Source organism: Agelaius phoeniceus, chromosome 18 (assembly GCF_051311805.1).
Source record: "Agelaius phoeniceus isolate bAgePho1 chromosome 18, bAgePho1.hap1, whole genome shotgun sequence".
Lineage (NCBI taxonomy): Eukaryota > Metazoa > Chordata > Aves > Passeriformes > Icteridae > Agelaius > Agelaius phoeniceus.
In genome coordinates, this window is record NC_135282.1 from 7,217,301 (window position 1) to 7,240,231 (window position 22,931).

The 22,931-nt window shown below is 39.7% G+C and overlaps 1 protein-coding gene across 1 annotated transcript; it reads right to left on the reverse strand.

The window, feature by feature from the left end:
* Positions 1-384: 384 nt before the first annotated feature.
* DGCR8 (DGCR8 microprocessor complex subunit) lies at positions 385-19,557 on the reverse strand. The gene is made up of 14 exons (XM_054645645.2): positions 19,416-19,557; positions 12,751-13,754; positions 12,178-12,340; positions 10,894-11,036; positions 9,917-10,199; positions 8,220-8,417; positions 7,768-7,869; positions 7,110-7,208; positions 6,648-6,730; positions 5,773-5,873; positions 5,273-5,379; positions 4,935-5,062; positions 4,541-4,654; positions 385-4,204 (listed from the first exon to the last, which is right to left on the reverse strand). Exons 2-14 carry the CDS (start codon positions 13,474-13,476, stop codon positions 4,121-4,123), a joined length of 2,331 nt encoding a protein of 776 aa, XP_054501620.1. The 5' UTR covers positions 13,477-13,754; positions 19,416-19,557; the 3' UTR covers positions 385-4,120.
* Positions 19,558-22,931: the final 3,374 nt, after the last annotated feature.

The following is a 22,931-nucleotide window of genomic DNA, read 5'->3' on the forward strand; positions in this document are numbered from 1 at the left end:
GTATGGCCTAACACCAACAAAAGAATTCTACTACAGCCCATGGCTGTGCTGATACCACACCTTTCCAGTGTTTGGTACCTGCACCCAACAGGTACCAAAAACCAGCACTTTGAGTTGTAACATTTCCAGCCTTGCCATGGTTTAAGTAAAAATACAAATCCCAATTCAAAAAAAGGTAACTTCATTTCATTCCAAGTGTTTATACACATGTAAACATTCCATGTAAACATTCAATTCCTCACCAAAAAAGTGATTGAGTATTTCCATAATCAATGAGGCTGCACTGATCTAATTTCTCTTTAAAAATACCTAGAGGACTTGAAGAATAAGAGTTCCTTTCTCTATCTCTGCTTACACTATCATAATACTGATCACACTGGCACATTTTATAATATCAAACTTTATTGCTCGAAACTAATTGTCTGAAAAATACACATGTAGTACTCAAAGACCGAACACAGAGGATTACATGATTGTGCAGAAAAAAAGCAAGCAGAGGCTCAGTGAAAATGAGGCTTTATAGTTGTACCAATTTAGCACTGGCACCAAGCAACTGCACCCAACACAACTGGAAACAGCAACCATTGTTACCTGCTGGGGCCATAAGGATGAACTTTGCTTTGTTTTCCCATGTTCTCAGATACACATTGAAATACTGTCGCCGATAATTTTATTTGGTTAATAACAGCATGGCTTCTTGCACTTCACATTTCTTCCCACAAAGTTAGGAGGCTATCACTTCCTGAATTCCACTCCAGAACCAAAGTACGGTTTAGTGAATTAATAAGATAATCATGATGCTTTTAAATACTTGGACGTTACAAATATTATTTGTATAAAGCCTAACAGCATCACAGGAGAATGGAAGTTTACATACAACAGTTAAGTTTATGCATAATAGTCCTTCCAAAGTTCTGAGTACCCAACTAATTCAGTTTTGTCTAATAAATATGTTTTAAAAAGCTGATGACTGGTGTTTCAGTAGGTAGCATCTGACTCGTCACAGTAAGTTTCCGTCAGTACCATGAAGATTTGAATGCACACGAATTTAATCCTTAAAGTCAGTATATCACACTTTTGTCGAGAAGCACATAATATGCAAAGCAAAATCTGTCTAATCCCCAAAGGATGGAACAGTTCTTAAAAATACACTCCATCCCTATAAAAATACCCATCTTCCCCTGGATATAGAAGGGATAAATAACAAGTATCAGTGACAAAAGCAGCAGTTTTATGCATTCATACAATCAGATCTAAACCTTTACAGCCGATTACCTAGAAAACACACAAGAGTTACAAGACAAGTTTAGGATACATCTTGAATCACACTGTAAGTGTTCATGCAGAAGCTGAAGTTAATGCAATGGTCTATCCTCTATCACAGCAGCTCGTGCTTATGTGCAAATGCAAGACTGTTACACTCCAAACAATAGTAAACATTAAAACACAAGAATACTTCACAATGACATAACAGCAGTTACATTGTTTGTTCCAGCAGTTATTGCGCTATTTTCTGGACATCTCTCCAGTTAAAGGCTGCAGCAAGGTCTAATACCATCTTTTTACGTTTGTTTTTGTTTAGAATGCATAATATACGTTCTAGGCTTTGGTTCACAATGAAATCTCTGGATGTTTTAATTAAGGGCAATGGTCACCTTGTGATTCTGATAGTGGCAGACTGAGGTAATACAGCAATCCTCTTAAAATTAATGAAAACAAATTGGTAAGTGAGGCATCTATGGATATTCTGCAGGTGACCTGCAAATGCATTGACATTCTGATTTCAGAAAAATAAAAAGATCTACAAGGGTGATTTGTCTTTTACAGTGCCATCCAAGTACAGATTTTTCCGCTGAAAACACAAGCTGAAATAAAACCTATCTAAGAGTAATACATTTAGGCATAGAAGGTAAAAGCCCTGTCCTTATGAAAACAGAAAAGTCCCAATAAAAACAATGAAAAGAGACAAACAGCAATCGCTGCTTGTCACTACTGCACCAATATTATATACCCTTCAAAAGATGGAGATTCATTAAAGCTATACAAAAAAAAAAAAAGCAGAGGCAGTGTTTTTTTTGTGTGTTTTTTCTTTTTTTTTTTAGACAGGCCACTTCTTTAAATAATAGTTTATCTATTGTCTTCCAACTACCCGTATCCTGTTGTAACAGGATTACAATTCATGGAACTAAAAAGCTAAATAGAATAATAAAAAATGCGTGGATTCATATTTGCAGAGACCTCCAAGCATATCAGTTAAACACAGAAACAGGTAAGACTCCATGACTTCCCCTGTTTAACCTCTAACATTATATGAACATTAGAGAACACTAGTTCGAAATATAAATTAAAATCCACGTATTTCCAAAGTAATGTGTGATGTTAAAAGGAGGTCTTACAATACTGATGCCAACATTTTTAAAATCCAGTAGGCACTAAATTCAATATAATGCAGCACTCCCTATGTAACATGGTAAATTAAAAAACAAAACCACACCAAAATCAGAATAAAAACAAAAGAAAAAACCCCCTCAAGCCCCCAGATCCCTGTCAATGTAAGTAGCAGGAGCTGCAGCAGGTACAGAGAACTGACCTTTCATTCCCAACAGGAGCAGAAGGAGTGTAAAAGTGGAGCAGTGCAGCTCCTGGCTAAGTCACTGCAGCCCTGCCCCAGCTTGGCTCTCGCTCTGTTCGTTCAGACCAAAGCAAGAACGGCTGCAGGAGCAGAGTTCCTGCAGTCACCCAGAGCAGCCCGTGTGAAGAACGGAGCCCCCGGGGCAGGGCTTTCACACAGCCACAGCATTTCTATTGTGCTTGGCTTAACAAAGCCTCCGATGACACAGTGAGTACTGCCTGTTTGCCAGGATTGTATTTTAAGAGTAGTTGCATATTTGTGATTTTCTTATTTATGAGTATAACCGGTTATGGTCTCATTCTACTTATTACTCTATGTCATATTCCAAATCTACATTCTAATTTTCGTTGCAGAAGTTACACGCTTTCTTTAAAAACTAAAAATGTAATTAAAAAAGTAAAAACAAAAACTTGTTAAAAATCTAAATTGCTGCAGTCAGACTTAAGGGTTGTGTTGATTTTTTTTCTAAAGTCCTTGCTTTTATGGTGCAAATTAATTAAGACTTAACTGATCAAGTCAGATGCAATCTGACACCAAACAAATGAGAAATTGTTTTATTGCTGGGAAAAGGGAGTGGAAAGTCATTGGCAAAATATTTTCAGACTATCAACCATCATCAGCTGCATTTTGGCTCCAAGCTTTGAAAACAGCTTTTCAAATTACAGTTTTTACTTTAATCATGTAAGTGGGGCCATATTTTCCCTGTCCAACTGATCTGTAAACTAACACAGGCTCTTTTCATTGAAAATAAACCCCAGTAATTTTGAGTCTCCAACCTGTTACTCTTAACACTACCAGGTATTCTTGTTCTTTTCAAGTAATACAAAATCTGCATCCTCTAATCTCAAATAACTAAGCCTGGCAGGAGACAAGAAACAAGACAAAAAGAAACAGCATTACTGGCCTAATCCTATGGCATTAGAAACATTGCTCATCACTTTCCTGTATTTGTCACCAAAGTGTCTTATCAGTGCATATTATTATGTGCTGAAATGCAACAAAACTTTTCACAAAAATAGTTCTAGGCATGTTCATACAAGAAGATGTACATATACTTCTTTTATATATACATATATATGAATGTGTATATATATAATATCAGCTTCAACCTGTACATAGATATTCTGAATTTCATACTTAAAATACATCCATTCCAAACAACATGGATGGCTTTCCAGGAGAAAGTGCTTGATTGGTTTTATCCTGTGTGAACATGCCTGTCCTCTGTGCATTTGCCCCAGTAGAGATCTTTATGATCAATTCTTTAAACGTACATATCTCAGAGGTATTAAACAAGGAAAAAAAACCAAAGAAAAAGAAACTAGGAAAAAGTAATATTGCCCTGATGATGCAAAACGAACAATGCATAACTGAAGCAGCTTGGATTTTAAAAGTTATCTTGCATTCTGCAGCAAACAATTCTTAAATAATTGTTGAAAATCTAGTTCCTCCATTTGTGTTATTGCTCCCCACTTGCACATTTTCTCATTAAACATCAACAGTACAGAGAGGTTCACTACCAGGTTGAGCTGATTCCACTATTGTCATCTTGGGTTTCTTTCGGGTTTCCTCCTAAAAAATACAAAACAGCCCCCACCACACAGTCATAAAGAGAACAGAATCATAAAACAGTTAAAATTCTGAACCATTTTAGCCAAAGATGTCAGCTGTTGCAAGAGGCTGAGTAGGGCTAATGTTAAAAATGAATGTACAGAAGTAGGTACAATCAAGTTATGAGCCACTTTAAAAGACAGCATGACAATCTCCCCAGAAGCAGACCCCAGTCAAATTTTGAAGAGCTCTCTTTACTTCAAATACTGTGTAAAATAAGCAAAAAACCCCTGATCATTGGTACACATGACCCATGACATCCATGCAATTTGTAAATATATCAGAATATATACTCACTCTTTCCTGTGCCAGTTTTTTCATTTCTTCCTGTAACTTGTTCAGGATGTGCAGATTTGGCTTGTTCTTTTTGGCATACTGCTGAAGTTCTATCACACTTCTGTCAGAGGTTTCCTATTCAACAGAATCAAAAAAAATTAATGTGGAGCGAAGTTTAATCTGTTTTATTTCTGTAGTTTAGTCTGTAGTTAGTTTACTTCCTTAAGTAGGAACATCTACTTCCATGAGTTAGTTAAATAGGTTCTTTAAATTTGACATGGGAGATGCAAGATTAACACAATTATTATTGTCAATGAAATCCAGGCACCTTAAAGTTTTGTTGTAACTTAATTTAGAAATCCAGAAGCAAAACTCCAGCCCTGGGTAGGTTATGCTCAAAGAAAGGCCAGCTCACCTGTTTAACCAGCTTGCTATTCTCCCTGCCATACATTCGCAAGAGAGAGCCCCAATTTTTCACGTGTGGATGCAGTAGCTGAAGGATTTTCTGAGAAGCCAATTGCTTCCCTACTCTTTTATTTTTGCCTGTAAAAGTAACCATGGAAATGTGTCAATACCAGCACATTATGTGATGATAGGCACAAATATTCACCTGAGTTAGTCACAAACTGAGACACCAGAGAAGAGCACGACAAGCACACAACAGGCTCTGAACAAGCACCCTCAGAATGGACAGCAAAGGAGAACAGAAGAGAGAAGAGGAGATCCCCACACCACACCAGTCACTGTACTTACACCAGCCTCGCACTGTGTGCTTGCCACAAGTCATGACATATTCACTCTTCTGATTTTTCCCAGGAATCACTTCAAACTTTATGGATGTGTCACCCATTCCGTGGTTTCTTAAGCACAAACACAATCAAGATCACATACTAAGTAAAACTACAAACAAGTGAGGTGGGTGCAGTTATCATCTTGGACAGCCATTGCAATGAAATAAGATCTATTAATAATAAATATCTATGCATTAATTAACAAAGATTTTTTTACATCAGCAACTTGAGTGAAATGACAAAGCAACCCTGTATGAGAGAAAATAAAACACATTTGTCCAACAACTCCATCTGATCTCCAAAGAGGCACAAGCAGCAAATGTGAATTAAAGAGGACTCAGCATGAACCAGGTCAGCCCCCACCTCGTGTCTCTGAGGCTCAGGCAGGGTCCTGACAAACAGCAGCAATGGCTCCTGAGCCAACACCTCACACCACACATGGTCCCCACGCTGCAGCTTTACCTTTTAAGGCACTCATGGAGAATCTGATATGGAGACAAGAGTCCAGCTTTACTGGTGAGTTCATATACCCGTGAGTCCTCAATACTGATATGGTTAAAATACTGCAAAGGAATTGAAAAGGGTTATTGTGCTTTGTCCAAGTAAAACCCTAATATTGGTCTTAAACCTAATTTCTCCTTTGCTACATTAAACCAGTTCTGTTGCTCTGTGCTTAGCACTTTAAAAGTGTTTTTAAATCCATAATGGGTTAAAAGCAACATCATTAAAACTGTCACACTTAATCAAACATTTGCAGAGAGAAATTTTAACTCCAATCTTACATTCAATACCTACATAAAAATGACAATCTTATGAATTATCATCATTTCTCCCTCAGGACAAGGTTATTTTGGCAAATTATGAAACTCTATTTACCAAAATGCTGTGGTTTACTAAAAGAGAACAGAAGAGCTATTGGCACATTTGGTATTTTATTTAAAAGAATAGAAAAAATTGTCTGCATTTTCTGAATGACCATTTCAGCAGTGCAGGGCATACAATACAGTTCCAAGTTAAAGCAAGGGTACAAACAACTCCTGTACAGGCAGGGCAGCACGAGCAGCCTGGTGCCTTGGGACATCTCAGGTGTTCAGTAAGTGACCTGCTGGTCAATAAAGAACCAGCTCTCTGCATCAGAGCGAGTTTTCTGATCTATTCCAATAGGAAAAAACAACGGAATCTCTTTGCCCCAAGTCTTGCTCTAAATGGAGGATTTTACACTTCCTTTTGACTGAGAAAACAATCTCACTAATTTTCAGTAATGTTTCTGATATTAACTGTGCAATGTTTTAAAAACAAACTCAAATGATGCCAGCCAGGAAGCATGAGCTCAGTACCTCAAGTTCTTGACTGTCTTTGGGCTTCTCCTCCGAGGTCTGTTTAACAAAGTCAGGAATAAGGATTTCCAGTGTAGCTCGAGCTGCAGAAAGTGATTAAACATCTTGACTGGGTTTATTTTAAACAAAAATGTCTCACCTAAAAATTGTCAGGCATTTTCTTCTGGTAATTTATTCTTTACACTTTTCAAGGGAAAAAAAATTTACTAGTTCAGCATGGTAACTAAATTAAATAAGAAGAAACTACTATTTAAAAGTGCCTACAAAAGGAAAAATATTCTAGTCTCATTTTAGAAGTGACATAGAGCCTTTAAGACCAAAAATTAAGAGTTATTATCACCCTCTAGCTCTTACAGCCAAACCCCAGTACTGAATCACTATGGCCCCTGGAACCCCAGAATGGTACAAAAAAGCAAACAGAAACTATTCAGCAGTTACTACTGAGAAAGAAAAATAAGTTACCAGCTTTATTCTTGGCAAGTTTTTTGCTGCTGGCAGTTCCTGCCCCATAGGTTACTCCATCAATAATCACTGAGGCTCCAAAAGGTTCACTTGGGTTCTCTGGAAATGGAGGAGGAAAGTAAAGAAAGCTTTTTGGAACTCCTGACATACATGAAATATCATCACTATCAAGATTTTTTTTCTTCATTTCAGCTTCAAGAGGGATGAAAATGGTTTATTCTTCATGAAGACTGAAAAACTGTTTAACTAACAGAGTTTTCCATTAACAGACTTACCACCATATACTTCAATCTTTCAAATAAAGAACTTAAAAAATTTTAAGAGACCACTGGTAATCTGCCAGAACTGCAAATACTAATTCCAAATTTTTTGCATCATGGTGTGAATATAACAGCTACACACTCTGATATAGAAATTTCAGTTGTATTATATACTGCATATACAGGAATAGCATAATTCTGAATATTTATAAGGTACCTTCAGAAAAACCCCAAACAGAAAGGAAAAGCAAGAATTAATGGAACATACATTATACCACTTAGGGAGAAATACCCCAATATTAACCTGATTCCAGTTCTGTTTTTCATCTACACAACATCTTTGGATTCTTGATTAAGCATCAAGACCAGGATAGAGATGTTCAAGGAAACAGACTTACCACATTCAAAGAAATTGTAAACAGGGCGAACCTTTAGGACTCGTTGCATATATTCATGCAAGATGCAAACTTCAGACTTCCCATTGGGATTAATGACAAACTCTGCACAAAAGACACGAAGAAGGGAAGAAGCTCATTAGTTCCAGTCTTTGAAAGATAATTTGTTACAAAGAAATCAATACTGAGCAACACTCAGCAGTAACAAGAGCTGAAGGTACTCATTACTTACCAGGACTGTAACCTTAAATAAAAATATCTTTGTTTAGAAATTAGTCTTTAGAATAGAAAGTATATTTTGACAATATTTTTCCTTTCCTGCGTAATATACGATGGGCAAGATACTGGATCAGGAATTAAGGGGACTCATTACAGGATTTTTTTATTTTCAGTCAAGCTTAGAGCTGAATTTGGCTTCAACACAGCGTGTGTGACCTGGAGCCAGAGCAGCTCACCTTTCTTGATGGGTGCATCCTGCACAGAGAGGGTGATGAGTTTCTGGTTGGCCGGCAGGATGGGCCGCTCGGACTCGGCCTGCTTGCGCTTCATCTCCCGGTTGAACTGGCGCCGCTCGGCCCACGTGCGGAACTTCTTCACAGTCACTTGCTCAAAGTCAAAACGCTTCTCCAGGTAGCGTCTGAAATCCTCCAGATCTGAGAAACACCACCAAGTCACTCTCTCTGCTTCACCACTGAACAAGCACTAAGTTCTCTATTTCCACTGTTGTAAACAAGCTGTAATTATTTTCTTAGACTTGGAGCAAAAGATGCAGTTTTAGACTAATAGAAGTAATTTTAAGTTCTCCTATTGTATTAAATGCAAAATGTTAGTGCAAACCAGACAAAAAATAAAACAAAACACCATTTTATTCTGTCACTTGATGATTTTACTATTCCCTAACCAGCATTAATACCCAACACAATTTGCAACAAAACACCAGTAACTGGTCTGCTTGAACATCCAATCACCTTCCCATTACCTAAAGCAAGGTACCCAGTGAGCACAGCAGTTGTGCTTTCAGCCTCAGGTCCCTAGGCCAAACCCAACTGCTGCTGCCTGCCTACTATGTAGTGCACCATTAAACACTGTACAGTGATGTTCCATGAACTCCATGGGTGTTTGCAGCCTCTGTGCAGAATTGAACACATTAAATTCACATACAGAGTACTAAAACACTGCTCCCTTTCAGTACAGCTGCTTCTCTCCTTTATAGGATAGTCTGCAAATATAATCCGCAAAAATAAAGAGTAGCATCCACAGATGTAAACAGACAAAAGCAAGCTGCTGGTATTGTTTCCTTCCACAAGGAATTCCAAATGCAAGTCACACTTATACTCCATCACTCAGTATCTTTTTCAGTAATACACAACAGATCCTATTTAAAGAGAGAGATAGGTGAACTTCATGTAGAAAAGTAAGTGCTTCCTGGCTTGAATTTTGCAGCTAAATATTGATGATTTGGGTTGGTTTTTTTTTACATCTTTTGGCATGGTTTTTGGACTGGACACAACACACACAATGACAAGGACAAGTTTTATGTCTGAGCACTACAAAGACAAATGGCAGCCTGTGACCCATACCAATACTCTGAGCAGCAGCAATTTACATGGATGGGGTTCTTGGGTATGCAGATGTGATAAGATTTGATAAATTCACATGTGAGCTTCCTCTTCAAGTTCCTCTCCACTGGGTGGTGATTTTGGCATGATGTCTTTGTGTAGAGGCTATCAGATTTGTATAAATAAAATAATGAAGCATCACACCCCTCTGCATGAGTGCAATTATATTTGCATGACTTAAGTCTGCTAGACTTGTGCAAATACAGAAATACACTTTAACTACACCATTTCTCTTAAGAGCTCATCCTGAAAGCAGATATAACTCAGCCAATACAGAGTGCTTCCTACTTGAGGAAGTCACACAAACACATTTGACAAAAACAAATGAACACACTGACATAACTGATTCTTATGTTGAGATAAAGTCTACAGGACTAAACTACCAAAATATTCACTTTTTCTGTGTAAAACCTTTCCATGTGGACTCTCAGGGCTTCAGGAAAGATTATAATTCAGCAGCCAAGTCTGGAATAAAATTTTCCAAATGCCATTACCCCAACTCAAGTCAAGAAAAGACTACTTCCCATACATACCTACAGATTCATCTTTACATACTTCAACTTTGGCCTTAACTTGTCCCAAAGCTCCTTGTGCTGCATCTCCCCCAGAGGGATCTTTGTCATCTAAAGGCCCAGAATCAGCAGCAGTGGAATCTGGTTCTTCTGTTTGGCAGTCCAGTTCTGAGGATTTATCTAGATGCTTTACAGGTGATACTTCTCCATTTGGGGTTATGTCATTGTTTTGTTCCCTTTCCTCATTTTCCTTCATTTTTTTGTAATGAAAGCAGGGAATGCTACTAAGGGGAGGATCATGTTTCTGCAAATATAAATAATACAGAAGGTTTCAGTATCTCAAAGTCACCAAAAGCAAAACTCAACCCCAAAAGATGCAAGCAAGATGGAAGCTATTTGTATTCAGTCTAGGCCCAAGCTCCTCTTGGGTCAGTGAAGTCATTCTGACTCAAGAGCTGAGCAGGGCCACTCCTGGGGACCTTCACCCTGGGTGACACTGACACAGTCCTGCTGCTTTGGCTCCACTACAGTCTGGCCATGCAAATACTGCATGCTTTCATAAAATCCACTGAGCTTTCCTGAGGCATGGGCCCATGGCATTAAACCCAATTTCTGCAGATTCCTTGGCTGCAAGAATGTCATATCCTTACTTCTGTAAATGTGGACCTTAAGCCACAGCTCAGGCTAATTTATAGCTACAAATAAAAGATCCCTAGATGTATGTCATGGTGCAATAAACCCCCAATTCTGCAGCCACATTAGGAAAGTGAAGGCATCAAACAAGATAATCTCATTCACTTTAACTGTCCAAACAGTAAAGCAAAGCACCTAAGAAAAACTGTATCAGATTTTCAAACACAAAATACTTTATTTTTCAAGGCTCTTAATTCAAACACTGAAAACAAACCTGTCAAAGCACAAGAATATTCAATGGCTTTCAGGAATATATCTAATTTTTTTAATCTTAGTTAAGTATTTAAAAAATTGACAGCTCTCACCCTTATGCTTCCTGTTCCCAAAAAATAAGGTCTAGACCAGGTAACAACTCTAGATTCTCTGTGCAGATATACAGGAATGCCTGAATTATGGAATGTCATGATCCATCCATCTGGCAAAGGCTCTGTAGGAGGGCGGCCACGACCTTTAAAGCAAATAATGGCTTTAAACTTGGATAGACTGCTTAGAAGAATAGAAATAAAATCCAGGTTTTTATTTATTGCTTTTTCTGTCCCAAAGAATAAAAAGGCACTGAAACAAGATTAATAATGTTTAGTAGAGAGATGTTGTTTTAATAACAAGGTACATGACTCTAACCCAGACTAAATCCTGCAAAGATACGGATTCCATGATGTTCTCAACTAAAGGCAATAGCAGCAATAATTTTTATACAGACTGATTTGTTTGTTTCATCACTGAATTCTCTTTTCTTTAGTCTTTTTATACTTACCACAAGCACCACTGGAAAGTATTTACTGGAAAAGTCATAGTTGCTTCAGAAACAACTTCATTTTCCATTATTCCTGGCACTCAGGAATAAATTTGCATCGAAATACCACCAGTTCCACAGACCCAAAGTGCCAGCAAAGGGCTCATCACTAAGCCAAGGTCTCATGTCTCTCTAAATCACAAATCAGAGACTATTTTCTTTGCTGGAAGTTTCCTGGCAATCCTCCATTACTATACAATTTTGAAGCAAAAAGTTATTTGGTTTTTTATTTCAGAATACACTGAAGCTGTAAAATACTTCTCTAGTACATGTTTAAGTTTTAATTCTAATTCAGAATATTTTCCATTGCATTTTTCTGGACGGGTTTGTGTTCTCAGATTTTCTTTATTAGCAGTTTCTAACACAATGAAATTGGATAAATGTAAGCCACTGACTTTTCAAGTTATTATATTTAACCTAGATTGCATTCCTGGAGACCTTGCATGGGGCAATTTCACCAGCAGAGGTTATGTAACTGAAGCAGGAAAAAGGCCAGAATGCCCAGAGACAAAAGCCCCAGATCACCCTTGTTCACCTCACTATTTTACACAAATCCACAGACTAAAACATATTCTTATTACATACAGCAGATCAAAAGCAAAAGTCAAATTCACTGTTTAAGAATGTGAAAAATCATACCCCACAATAAGAAGCCTCCCAACAATAAAATTCTCCAACACATCAACAATGTCACACAAACTGCTGTCTCACACTCTGCTTGCTGGTAAACTTTTGTTCTACAGACACAAGCCATGAACAGGACCCACAGTTATTTATTAAATGCACATGAACTTACTCTTCAGCACAGTTTTAATTTTGGTCATCATTGGCTGCACACTTGTCTCTCCATCAGACTGGTGATCACTTTCACCACCGTATTTCTCATTATCCAGTCTCCTGGTTTTGGGTGCTCGAAGACCCTCTTCCAGCAGAGCATCCACATCATTATCAAAGTCATCCTGAAAGAGACTTCATCAGACACTGTCCTTCTGGGCCTACCAACCTCCCTTTTCCCTTGCAAAGAGAAAGCAGACATTTTTAATATGCACTTCCACACAGACAGAAACTAGAAATTTCCAGTGATTCCAGTAAAAAGACTGAAAAATAAGAAAATAAGTTTGTGATGATAAAATGAACTGCAATTGTGTGAGAAGACTTTTAAAGGCTGTTTTTACAGAAACTATAGAAGCTGCAACACAACTCAGAAGTTTGACTAAAATAGTTTACAGTTTCTCAGCCAAAGGTCCGTCTCTAAAAATTCTGTGGTTTTGACTCATGTACTACACACTTCTAGAAGAGCTATTCTTTGCATATTTTTTCTAGCCACTTGGAAACCTCTTACCCAGCAAAGACTTGTGGATTTACTTACCTCATAGGAGAAATTCAAGGTTTCTTCATCCACTTTATCTCTTTGAACGATTGCTTTAGATGTGAACCCTCCTCCTTCTTCATCTATTTCCATCAAATTGTCGGTAAAGTCTTCTAGCTCATCCAGAACTGCAAATTCCACTCTCTTTTCCTGCTCAATATCATTTTCATCATCCTTCTTGTCATCACTTTCACCCCCTATCCCTGCAGCTTTACCATTACTACCACCGAAAGGACAAACATGCAAATCCCCATTGACATTATTAATACCAAACTCCGTATCTGCCTTATAATCCTGCTCAACTCCAGTGTACAGAACTTTCCTATCTTTGCTTTTGCAGCTTTCTGTAAAGCTAACACTAATCTTCACATCCTTCAGTAACTTAAGATCTGGGGTGAACTTTCGAACTGACGGTGCGTGACGAGCAGTTCTGGGGCTTTGGTCGCTACTGTTGGGGTCTATGAGAAGACGACTTTTGTAGCAGGCAGATCCCTTTGTGAGCAGCTGCTGTGTTCTGCAGAGACTGTGCGTGTCCCCAGCAGGGGTTTCTGACTGTCCATCACCACCAGAGCCAACGTCCATTACCTCTGCGTCACTGGACGTTTGCAGGGGAGGCGGTGGAGGCTGTTCGTTGGGCGGCAGAGGTGGCCGACAAGGGACGTTCTCCACATTCATTTCTCTTGCAGGTTCTTTAGGGAGGGGTGGTACATTTTCATAGTTCTCCATTTTTAAAACTACTTTTTTTAAAAAAAACAATGCTTTAATCAATGTTTATCCCTATATTCCTAACATGCATAAGTCCATCAGGATTGGTTTATCATGTCCTATTCAATATGCAACACTGATGATTCAGTTAAGCTGACTACATTGTTCTTTTCATTAATGTAGACAGCTTTCAGAATCACTGTCTCAATTATTGGAAATCACAATGCATTCAGCTTAAATAGCTGAAGACTAAGAGTGCATCTTCACTGGACAAACTCGTCTCCTTTTCTTCTTTCAACCTACAAGAGGAAACAAAACAAAACAAAACAAATTGTCAGAGGAAAGAAATGGAAATGGTATCCCAAGCAGAAAGAACACCTGTCACTCCTCTAGCATAAATTTCAAGTAGAAGAGGGACACTTTTACAGTGAGAAAAGCAGGGTACCCAGATACCATCTTGAATGAGGCCAAAACTAGAGTGGTTTTATTGCTCAAGCTGTACACCAGCACAAGAATTGACTAACACAGTTGCCTTCATGATTAGTTGATTATCTCTGCTTGGTTAGCAGGCAGGGCATTAAGCATGACAGACTAAAAACTGCATTTTGGGGAAATTCTCCCACAATCTGAAACAAGCTGGTATTCAAGCCATACTTACCCACACAGCAGAAAGGATAATTAGCTTACAGTTTAAGACAATCTGCAAAACCAACAAGATTTTAAAGACTATGGTCATGGCTTTTCACAATTTAAGTTATCAGCTACTTCTGAAATCTCACAATTTACTAAAATATCACAGAAAATTACTCTCTAGATAACCAGATATCAGACATTTGATCTTGTATTTTGTACTATTATGGAACTACTTATTCCTTATGTCCAATGAAGTCAGGTTCAGATACACAGCATTAAAGTTCAAATTAATTTTGGAAGATATTTAGAAGCCAATGTTTTAGGAAATTTAACCTGGAAAAAGTATTCAATTCCTCTAGGAAATTTTGCAGGGCATGGGGAGAGTTTGTTTAAGGCTTATTTTTCACATTAGTGGTTCTTTCTACCATGTCTATGATGGCTTCTTCAATTATACTTTTGTCATCTCTGCAGGACCATGAGCACCTGGGGAAAAGAAGGATCATTTCTTACCTGCTTATTTTGGTTTCTCCAAGTTCCTCCATGCCAGCCCAAACTGGGTTTAGATCTTCCTACAAGCTAGAAATGAAGCACTGCCCCTCTGCCCCAGGCAGACAGCTGCATAAATCTGTTTAAGGTACTCCCAGCTAGCAGAGAGAGTCTTCCCAAGCATTTTGGAAAGACGAGCTCCAAGATCTCTCATGTGTGACATGGGAGGCAACAGGGCAGAAGGTCTGGGTTGTCATGAGGGACTTAGAGAAACCAAGGGTAATTCTCTCATGTCTCTTTATGCCAGCCCAGGCAGAACAAACCAACAGCAATATCCAAACACCAACTGGGGCAAGGCACAAAGCTGGGAGTCAGAAGTTGTAATGGGATCAATTAAAATTCAGCAATATACAGAAGTTACCTACCTGGAAGCTGGAAGAAAGCATAATATAGAGCAAACTCTAATATGGCAACAAAGCAAGTTTTGCTGGGGCAGCAGAGGAATTCATATTTTGTGGTGTTTTTTTGATGTGTGTAGGGTTTTTTAAACCTTCTCAAAATTGTGACACATCCAACACGCTGAGTTTGACATACACTATATAATTGCTAAGGAAAGAAAGTGGTAAGAACTCTAAAATAATCCCATCTTCTCTGATACCAACACATTCATTCTCAGATTGGTAAATGGCTCATTCACCAGTAAGACAATTCCACATATCTAATTCCATTCTATCCTACAAGATTATCTCAATACAATGACCAATTCCTTCATCTTCCAACAGGTTCTGGAATGTATAATGTAGAGAACACCCCTAGATAAATTTGTCTATAAATTTCCTCACCTTCAGATTTAAAAAGTGAAAAAAAAAAAGTGAATGACAAATTATTAAATTCTTCACAGTAAATCATCAGTGTCTTAATTCTGAACAAAAGAATCAAAAGTCACAGCATGAGTTCAGTAACTCCTGGAAACTAAATGCCTAAGTCATCTAATTTTTCCATCTTAAAGAGTCTTTAGAAGACTCTTGAAAAGAGCAAGCAGAATTCCCACAGAAATGGAATACTGAAGTCAGCATTCTACAATTTCAAAGAGCAAAACCTTCCCTTGTGTTCAAGGAGCTCCCCAGTCCAACAGGAAAGATTTCTCTTTGACAAGGGTAAGACATGATGGTGAATGCTACTTCCAGACCCCAATACACGTCCTGCTCCTATGCTGAAGCCTTTTAGCCATACCAATGTCAAAATAAAACTTAACCTTTACCTGCCCAGCTTGGGTGGTTCACTGACACTGCACCTCTGCTCTTTGCAGGAAAGAGGCCTTGTTATTCTATTCAAACACTGGTAACAATTCTGTTCTTGTTGTCTTCCCTTTCTTGCAGGCTGTGAAACCATGAATGGCTGAATGATGAACAGCAAATCACAGCCAGGGCTGTCTGCTCCTCAGCACACACTGGGTCAGGAAGAACTACACTAAGATGGGTTCAAATGAGCTCCTTCCACTTCCAGCCACAAACCTGCCACATCCCTAGGGTAAGATAACAGTCTGGTAGTGATGCCAAAAAGATTTTTGCCTTTTATGTGTTTTTCATATATTTGCAGCTCTCTAGACTACTATTATATAGTTATATAGCTCCTTAATTAACTCTGGTACTTTTCCTACCCTTTCCCTTAGATTTTAGAACAATAAGCTGACCTTCTAAACACATTCCTGGAATATTGTTTAGTCTTATTCTAAGTAGGGGACCTACAATAAGACATAATAAGAATTGGGAGAAAACCCTTGGACCAACCCCAAGGGGCTGACCCAGGGATGGGTTACTGTGGCAACTGAACCTCCTGGATGTACCTGTTATACCCTAATTAATTAACCCTGTAATAGCAGAAATCTGGTGCCAGGTGTGCCCATCATGACCAGACACCTGAAAGCTTCCAAAGAAAGGTCTGTTTGTTACTATTCTAACACTAAAAACCAAGGGGTTTTTCTCTCCTTTGATTATAGGTAACAATAGCTGTACAGTTCCAGTGGACTACAATACCTGCCTAGAAGCACAAAAAGCAAGGCAGAAGCAGTGGAACTCAGGTCCAATTCCCATCTACTTCCCTGCCAGCTGACATTACAATATGCCCTTTCTATCAGGGCTGGGAAAAAAACCCCAAACAAACAAAACAAAGCAACAAAACCACTGAGCTACCAGGTATTTGAAAAGACAAAAGGGAGAAAAGGCAAAATGAGTTACATGAGTTTGTAGGTCACAAACAGCCAAAGGGGCCTCAGACAAGGGAACATAAGAGCCACACACAAAAAGCTCAGCAAACCAAGTTACAGCGAAACATAAGTCAGTTTGCTATTGTCACCCTTCATTGAATTGCCCTGAAATAACATTTAATTCTCCAAGGCTCCACCGAGTTCCATAACAGTTTCCATAAGGATTCCTTCCAAAGGGACAGAACATCACTGGCAGCTGCACCGGGCAGTACAAACACAGCTCATGTTCTGCACATCACCAGCACGTGGAATTTCCACATTTTTAACTGCTTACTCTTATTTTAGCTGATAATTTTAAAAAATTTCATGTCACAAAGTAAACTAAACAATGCAGATATGGGAGGGGGGCATATAAATGTAAGATAGCAAACTGCATAGGTCCCAGAGAAAGCAGAGTAATCTAAGCCTGGTTGTCTTACAGATGTCCTTTAAATGCAGAAAACAAAAAAAAAAAACAACTTTGTTTAGCAAGTATCACTGCCCATCCCCACAGTCAGACAGAAAAGGGATGGGAGAGAAATACACAGAGCAAAGGGTATCCTTTTTCAAGGCAGAAAAAACCCAGAGTGTTAAAACTTGGAACCATCATTGCCCAAACCCAAAGAAAAATTCCTTTCAGTTACAGCAGGTCAGCAGTCTAGAAATGAACTTATTAAAGAACATATTTTCTTTACAAATACACGTACCTGCAGCAATGAACAGCATACCCCATGTTCTCTCTTCAAAAAGTCACTTTTGAAAAGAAACTGTGCCAGAGACTGCTTACTTCACATTCAGTGGACCCCAAAAGGCTCAGAGCAAATTGTCCTTATTTGCTAACCAAATACAAAGTCCTCCTCATCCTCCAGCCACAAATGGCAACTCAGGTGCTGATCCATTAACCCATGCCAAAGTAATTCCCCACTCACAGTCATCTACCTTCTTTTCATTATACCTACTGTGTCTTTTCAACACATACAATTCTAGAAATAAGTTAATCCTATTTGTTACCACAGCTAAAAAAAAAACCCCAGAAACCCAAAACAAAACCTGAAGAGACTGGATTTACTTTCTTTAAACCAGAACAGAAAGTACCAAAAGAAAATATCCTTTAAGATAATACTGCATGTAGGAACTCAGCTCTTCTCATTATCAGCTTTAGTGCAAAAAGATTCTGAACGAAACAACCACTTTGTGTAAGTCAGTCACCAAGGCCAGTTAAGAAAATGCAGCAAGAGCCCAACAATAACATTATCAGTGGCAAATACAGACAAGGCTCAAGAACTTCTCTAGTTCTTAACACTTCATTCCATTTCAGAACGAACAGAGTACATCATTTTGGAAAGCCATCCTCAGAAATGGCAAAACAACAGTTGCTTTTAGAGCCTGAGCAGTTTTCTGGCAAGGTTTAGATGGCTTGATTAATTATGTAAGACAACAAATTGATTTACAGAAGGCGAAAATCAGAGCCTAGGAGAGAGAAAATATATTTTTCCTTTCCCATCATATGTAAGCTTCTTACTTGAAAAGAAAAACAACAGACACAAGCTACCAAAATCCCTTCTCTTTCTCTAAAAAAGCAAAACAATCCTGATAATGAAAAGGAGCTGCCTAGCGACCCAACTTCTCATCCAGAATTAAAAACAGGAGCCCCCAAGTTTAATTACCCAAACAGAACAACCTCTCAAATCACAAAACAAAAGATCTAATTCCAAGACCCTTAACTCGCAACCTAACGGAATAAAGAAATTGAATGCGTTCACCCAAGTTCAGTTTATGGTCGAGCAACGCCTGGGTACTCAGGTCTCAGCGGGCAAACAAACTTTGCAGACAAACCCGAAGCCTAAGGAAAGGAGGTAAAAAAGAACGAACTGTCTCCAACAAAAAAGAAGATGAAGAAAGCTGGGAGAATAAACCTTTCAGAGGCTGAAGGAGATAATTTGCTATTAATAGAAAGAACACGTTAAGAAGAATCCTGAGAGTTAGAGAGACATCACGTTACCTTCAATGGACCAGAACTAAACAAGCCCTGTGTGCCCTCACACACGCTGGAGCCTTTTCTTCCCGACCGTGCTGCGGGGCCGAGCCCCGCTCCGGGCCCGTACAAGGGGCTGCGAGCGGCGGAGCCCCCCAGGCCTCCCCTCCCCAGACACACCCGGAGCGGAGGCACGGCCGCAGCCGCTGCTCCCCATCACCCCCGAGCAGGGGGAGCCGAGGGCAGAGACACGGCCTTTCCTTCCCGAACACAATCCCGAGGTGGCTGGGGGTAGGCGGGAAACGAAAAAAAAAAAGTCCCCCAAAACACAAAACAACCAAAGAAAAATCTTGAATAAAACAAAACCTCAGCTCTGAGCAGAGGCCGCTCAGGCCGGGCGCAGGTGAAGCGCCGCACGGCAATACCCGCCGGGCAGGGCGGCGCCTCCCGCGCTGGGATGTCGGTGTTCGGGGAGAGGCTCCGCTGGGCTCCGCGCCCGGGGGCCGCTCCGGGCAGGCGGCAGGAGCGCGGCGGGCCCGCTGGCGCTGCGGCCTGTGCGGCGGAGGAGTTGGTGCCCGCGCAGGCCCGCCCTGCCCGTCACCCCGCGGGGCCCGCACCCACCTGGGCCATGCCCGGCGGCCCCGTCGCTCCTGTGCCGGGGCTGCGGGTGAGGGCGAGTCCAGCCGCCTCACGATCGCCGTCCCACACTCCGCGCTGCCGCCATCTTTAAACGCCTGCGCTGGGCCCCTCCGCTGCCCGCGGGCGGGACCCCGCGCGCGCCGAGCCAATGGCGTGCGCAGCGTCCGCGGTCACCGATTTGAAATCCCAGCTGCTATTGGTCCGTTCCCGTGCCTGTCACCGCGTCCCGCCAATAGAAACGCGAGAGACGCCCGCCCTTACGGGCCCGGGCCATGGCGGGGCGGGCGGATCCTTTGTGTGGCGCGGGCACCGCTCGGGCCTTTTCGCGCTATACGGACCCGCTACAAAAAAAAAAAAACAAACCTTTTCCCTGCAAACGCTGTTTTGTATCTTTAAGCAGCAAAACTACTGCATTACTACAAGACTGATTTACCTAAAAAGGATAAATCAAAGTAGGGCCATTTCTGCTGGTCTGTGTACCAAGCAGTTCACAGAACAAGTCCCAAATCTGACTGCTGTGTTTAGACAGGATTACTAAATAATTATTGAAAATACCTTACATAATTTATATAAAATTACTTCCAAAGTGTTAACGTTTGCTGTCCTAATTTCCTCTATTATTTTATCATTATTGATATTTCCTCTATTATTTTATTATTATTGATACACTTATTTATATGGTTACTTCTTTTGTTCTTCTCTGGTTTGAAATCAACATAAGACACAAAATATTATGATAATGCATCCTGGTTTCGTCACCAAGAGTATGTTTGTGCTTGTTTATGTGTGACTTCAGGACATGAGAATCTTCCAGTATTTCACTGATCTCATGTCTTTGAGGTCCCCAAATACTGCTATGAAACATAATTTTTAATAAAACTTGAAAAACTCACTCGGAAGACTGCTGTTAGGTCTTTCCATCTTTGTGTTTGTCTCACTGCACCAATACATCTAATGACAGGGTGATAATTTGGACATAACATCATGGTACTGTGTCAACACAAAGATCAGGTTACCAAAACTGCTTTAAATCACTGCAAGCTGCCCTCAAAAACTGAACAGTTTCCACTAAAAGCAGTTTCTAATTTTTAATTCTTCACAACAGGCTTCTGCGCTCAAGCCGTTATTTTAGTGATTTTTAAATTACGACTGCTTTTATTAATGCTAAAACAAACCACTTCAGAATGTGCATTTAATAAACACCCACGGTTTGCAAAACAGCCACTCACGTCACACTTTAACTGTCAAAGCTGAGGAAAAAGATCTCACAATTAAGTAAACAGCTGGAGTTGATGCTGGTGTTTGCTGTGTCAGGTGACCTCAAATTGCTAACACTGGGATAGAAGATTGTCCCTCTCAAAGGGACTATAAAAATACAAATATTGTGACACACTGGCATCCCATTTATGTGACTGTATAAATGAACTACTGCAGTAAGAAATCACATACTTCAGAAAACAGGTTAAATTTTTTATATGTACATGAACAGCAGTGCTTCAGTGAGGATGAGGCTCACACACAGATTTTAGCATTGAGTTGGAGAATCAAAATGCCTGCAGTGCTTAGAAAATGAAAACAAAATAGTTTTAATTTTTCCATTGTGCATATGTTCTCAGAGAATCATAATACTACTATGTCTTAAAATAATGGTGCAACAGCTGATTCTTTGAGACACTGACACTACAAGGAAATAGACTTTAACTTTTTTAATAAACAAAAGGATCACAATCCATTAACAAAACAATGTTTTCATTTAAAAAGTGCTCAAATTTTGGTAAATTTTTAAACCAGAAGGTTGATGTGACCCCTGGAGAATTAAACCTGGTCTGATCTCATCTGCTCTAATAAGGTGCAAAATTCACCTGAAAATTTTCGTCACCCGGACTTCTGATGGAAGACTTGTCAAACATGCACAAAAATCTCCAACTTTTGAATTAGAAGGGTACAGATCCAGCTGCATGGTGCAATCAGGATTAACCACAGTACCATGAAGTGTCATTATCAACAAAACCAGTTCCTAATGACAAGGAAATTTTCACATACAAGACATTGAAGGCTGGACAGAAACTGCTGCTGTCAACACAAAATACAGCCATCAAGCCTATAAAGACAAAACCATGAGCTTCCCAGTAAAGTTCACAGGCTGCATTCATCAGAATGGAAATTAGGTGGAGCCAGTGGCTTTTTCATATTCTTCCTATGTCAGTAACTGCAGCACATACTGTGCTGTTCCAACAGCAAAAGCTGCTGCAAGGCAAGTTTTGCTCAGTCTTCATTACTTTTATTTCATTAAATTCAGTTGCACTGCAGCTTTTTACATGTTTTTGGGCATTGGTAAACTGGTATTTGCTTGCATTACATGTCTTTGTCTTTCACTTCTTTTGCTGCAATCTGCTCCCCTCAATCTAATCTCTGTCAGACATCACTTCACAGCCATGGAAAGATGTCAAAAGGACCCCATGAGCAAGAAATCTCAGATCAGTTCTCAAATGTCAAAAGAGGTGGTTGATTGTTACAAAAAATAATCAAAGTAGACAGATTCTTTGGCTCAAGGATACCACAGAATCATTAATCTTGCTCTTGCCATTCACAGATTCAACATAATCTAAATTGTGTTTTCTACAGAATCACATCTGACTTCTGATTTTCCTGTTGGAAATACTTCAGCCAAGCTTCACACGGCTGGCAGAAATTTCCCAATAATGCAGACATTTTTCTAAAGACAGGTTTGCTTAAAGAGGGGTATGATGTCCAAGTGGTCAAATAAAAAGTAACAGCTTTACATTGAAATCTGGAAGTTAAAACAAGAAAAAGAAAAAATAAGGCCAAAACCAAGTTGCCTTCACATAACAAACTGGGCTGCACAAGCCATGCAGAAGGAATATTCTGTTCAATTGCACCTGCACCAGTTACACCTGGGCTTGTGCTACCCTACAGTGACTGAGGCTTTCCTTACTTATTCTTCATACACAAAACAAACCTATTCCTATGGCTGAAGGTCCTGCATTCCTAAATACACTCCATTTATCTAGGGGGAATATTAGAGAAAAATAATATCTGGGACAGAATAGTAGTCTTCAAACTTTGATTTCTATAGGTCCTGTCATCCAACTAGTTCAGAACACTGTGCTGAAATGGGCAATATTTATCTGTTCTTTATAAACTTAAAAGAAAAAACATCCCCTGAGTCAGCCCCGTGGCTGTTTGCACAGGGTGCATCTCCACCAGTTAAACAGCCCTGCAAGTCAACCTCAGTCACTCCACAGAGTTGTGGTAGTGTTGCACTGACAACTCCTTCAGACATTCTGGCTTCTCCCCAGCTGCTGCTGCACAGTAATTGTTCTTGTGAGCCACCATACACCATGCTGTTTGTAACTCAAAGCTGTGGTAACAAAGCACGCTTGGTTGTACACACTTGGTGTGAGCCACAGCCAAGGAGCTGCTGCTGCAATCCCCCAGCCTGGACTCCTCCCTGCACTGCTGGCAGCACACAGACCT

Excerpts from the sequence above, each read along its gene's own strand:
- DGCR8 (XM_054645645.2), bottom strand. The coding sequence starts at position 13,476 with ATGGAGAACTATGAAAATGTACCACCCCTCCCTAAAGAACCTGCAAGA. Across the intron at positions 12,341-12,750 it reads CCTTGAATTTCTCCTATGAG|GATGACTTTGATAATGATGT; the intron begins GTAAGTAAATCC and ends AGTCTCTTTCAG. Across the intron at positions 6,731-7,109 it reads ACTTGCCAAGAATAAAGCTG|CTCGAGCTACACTGGAAATC; the intron begins GTAACTTATTTT and ends CACTTTCTGCAG.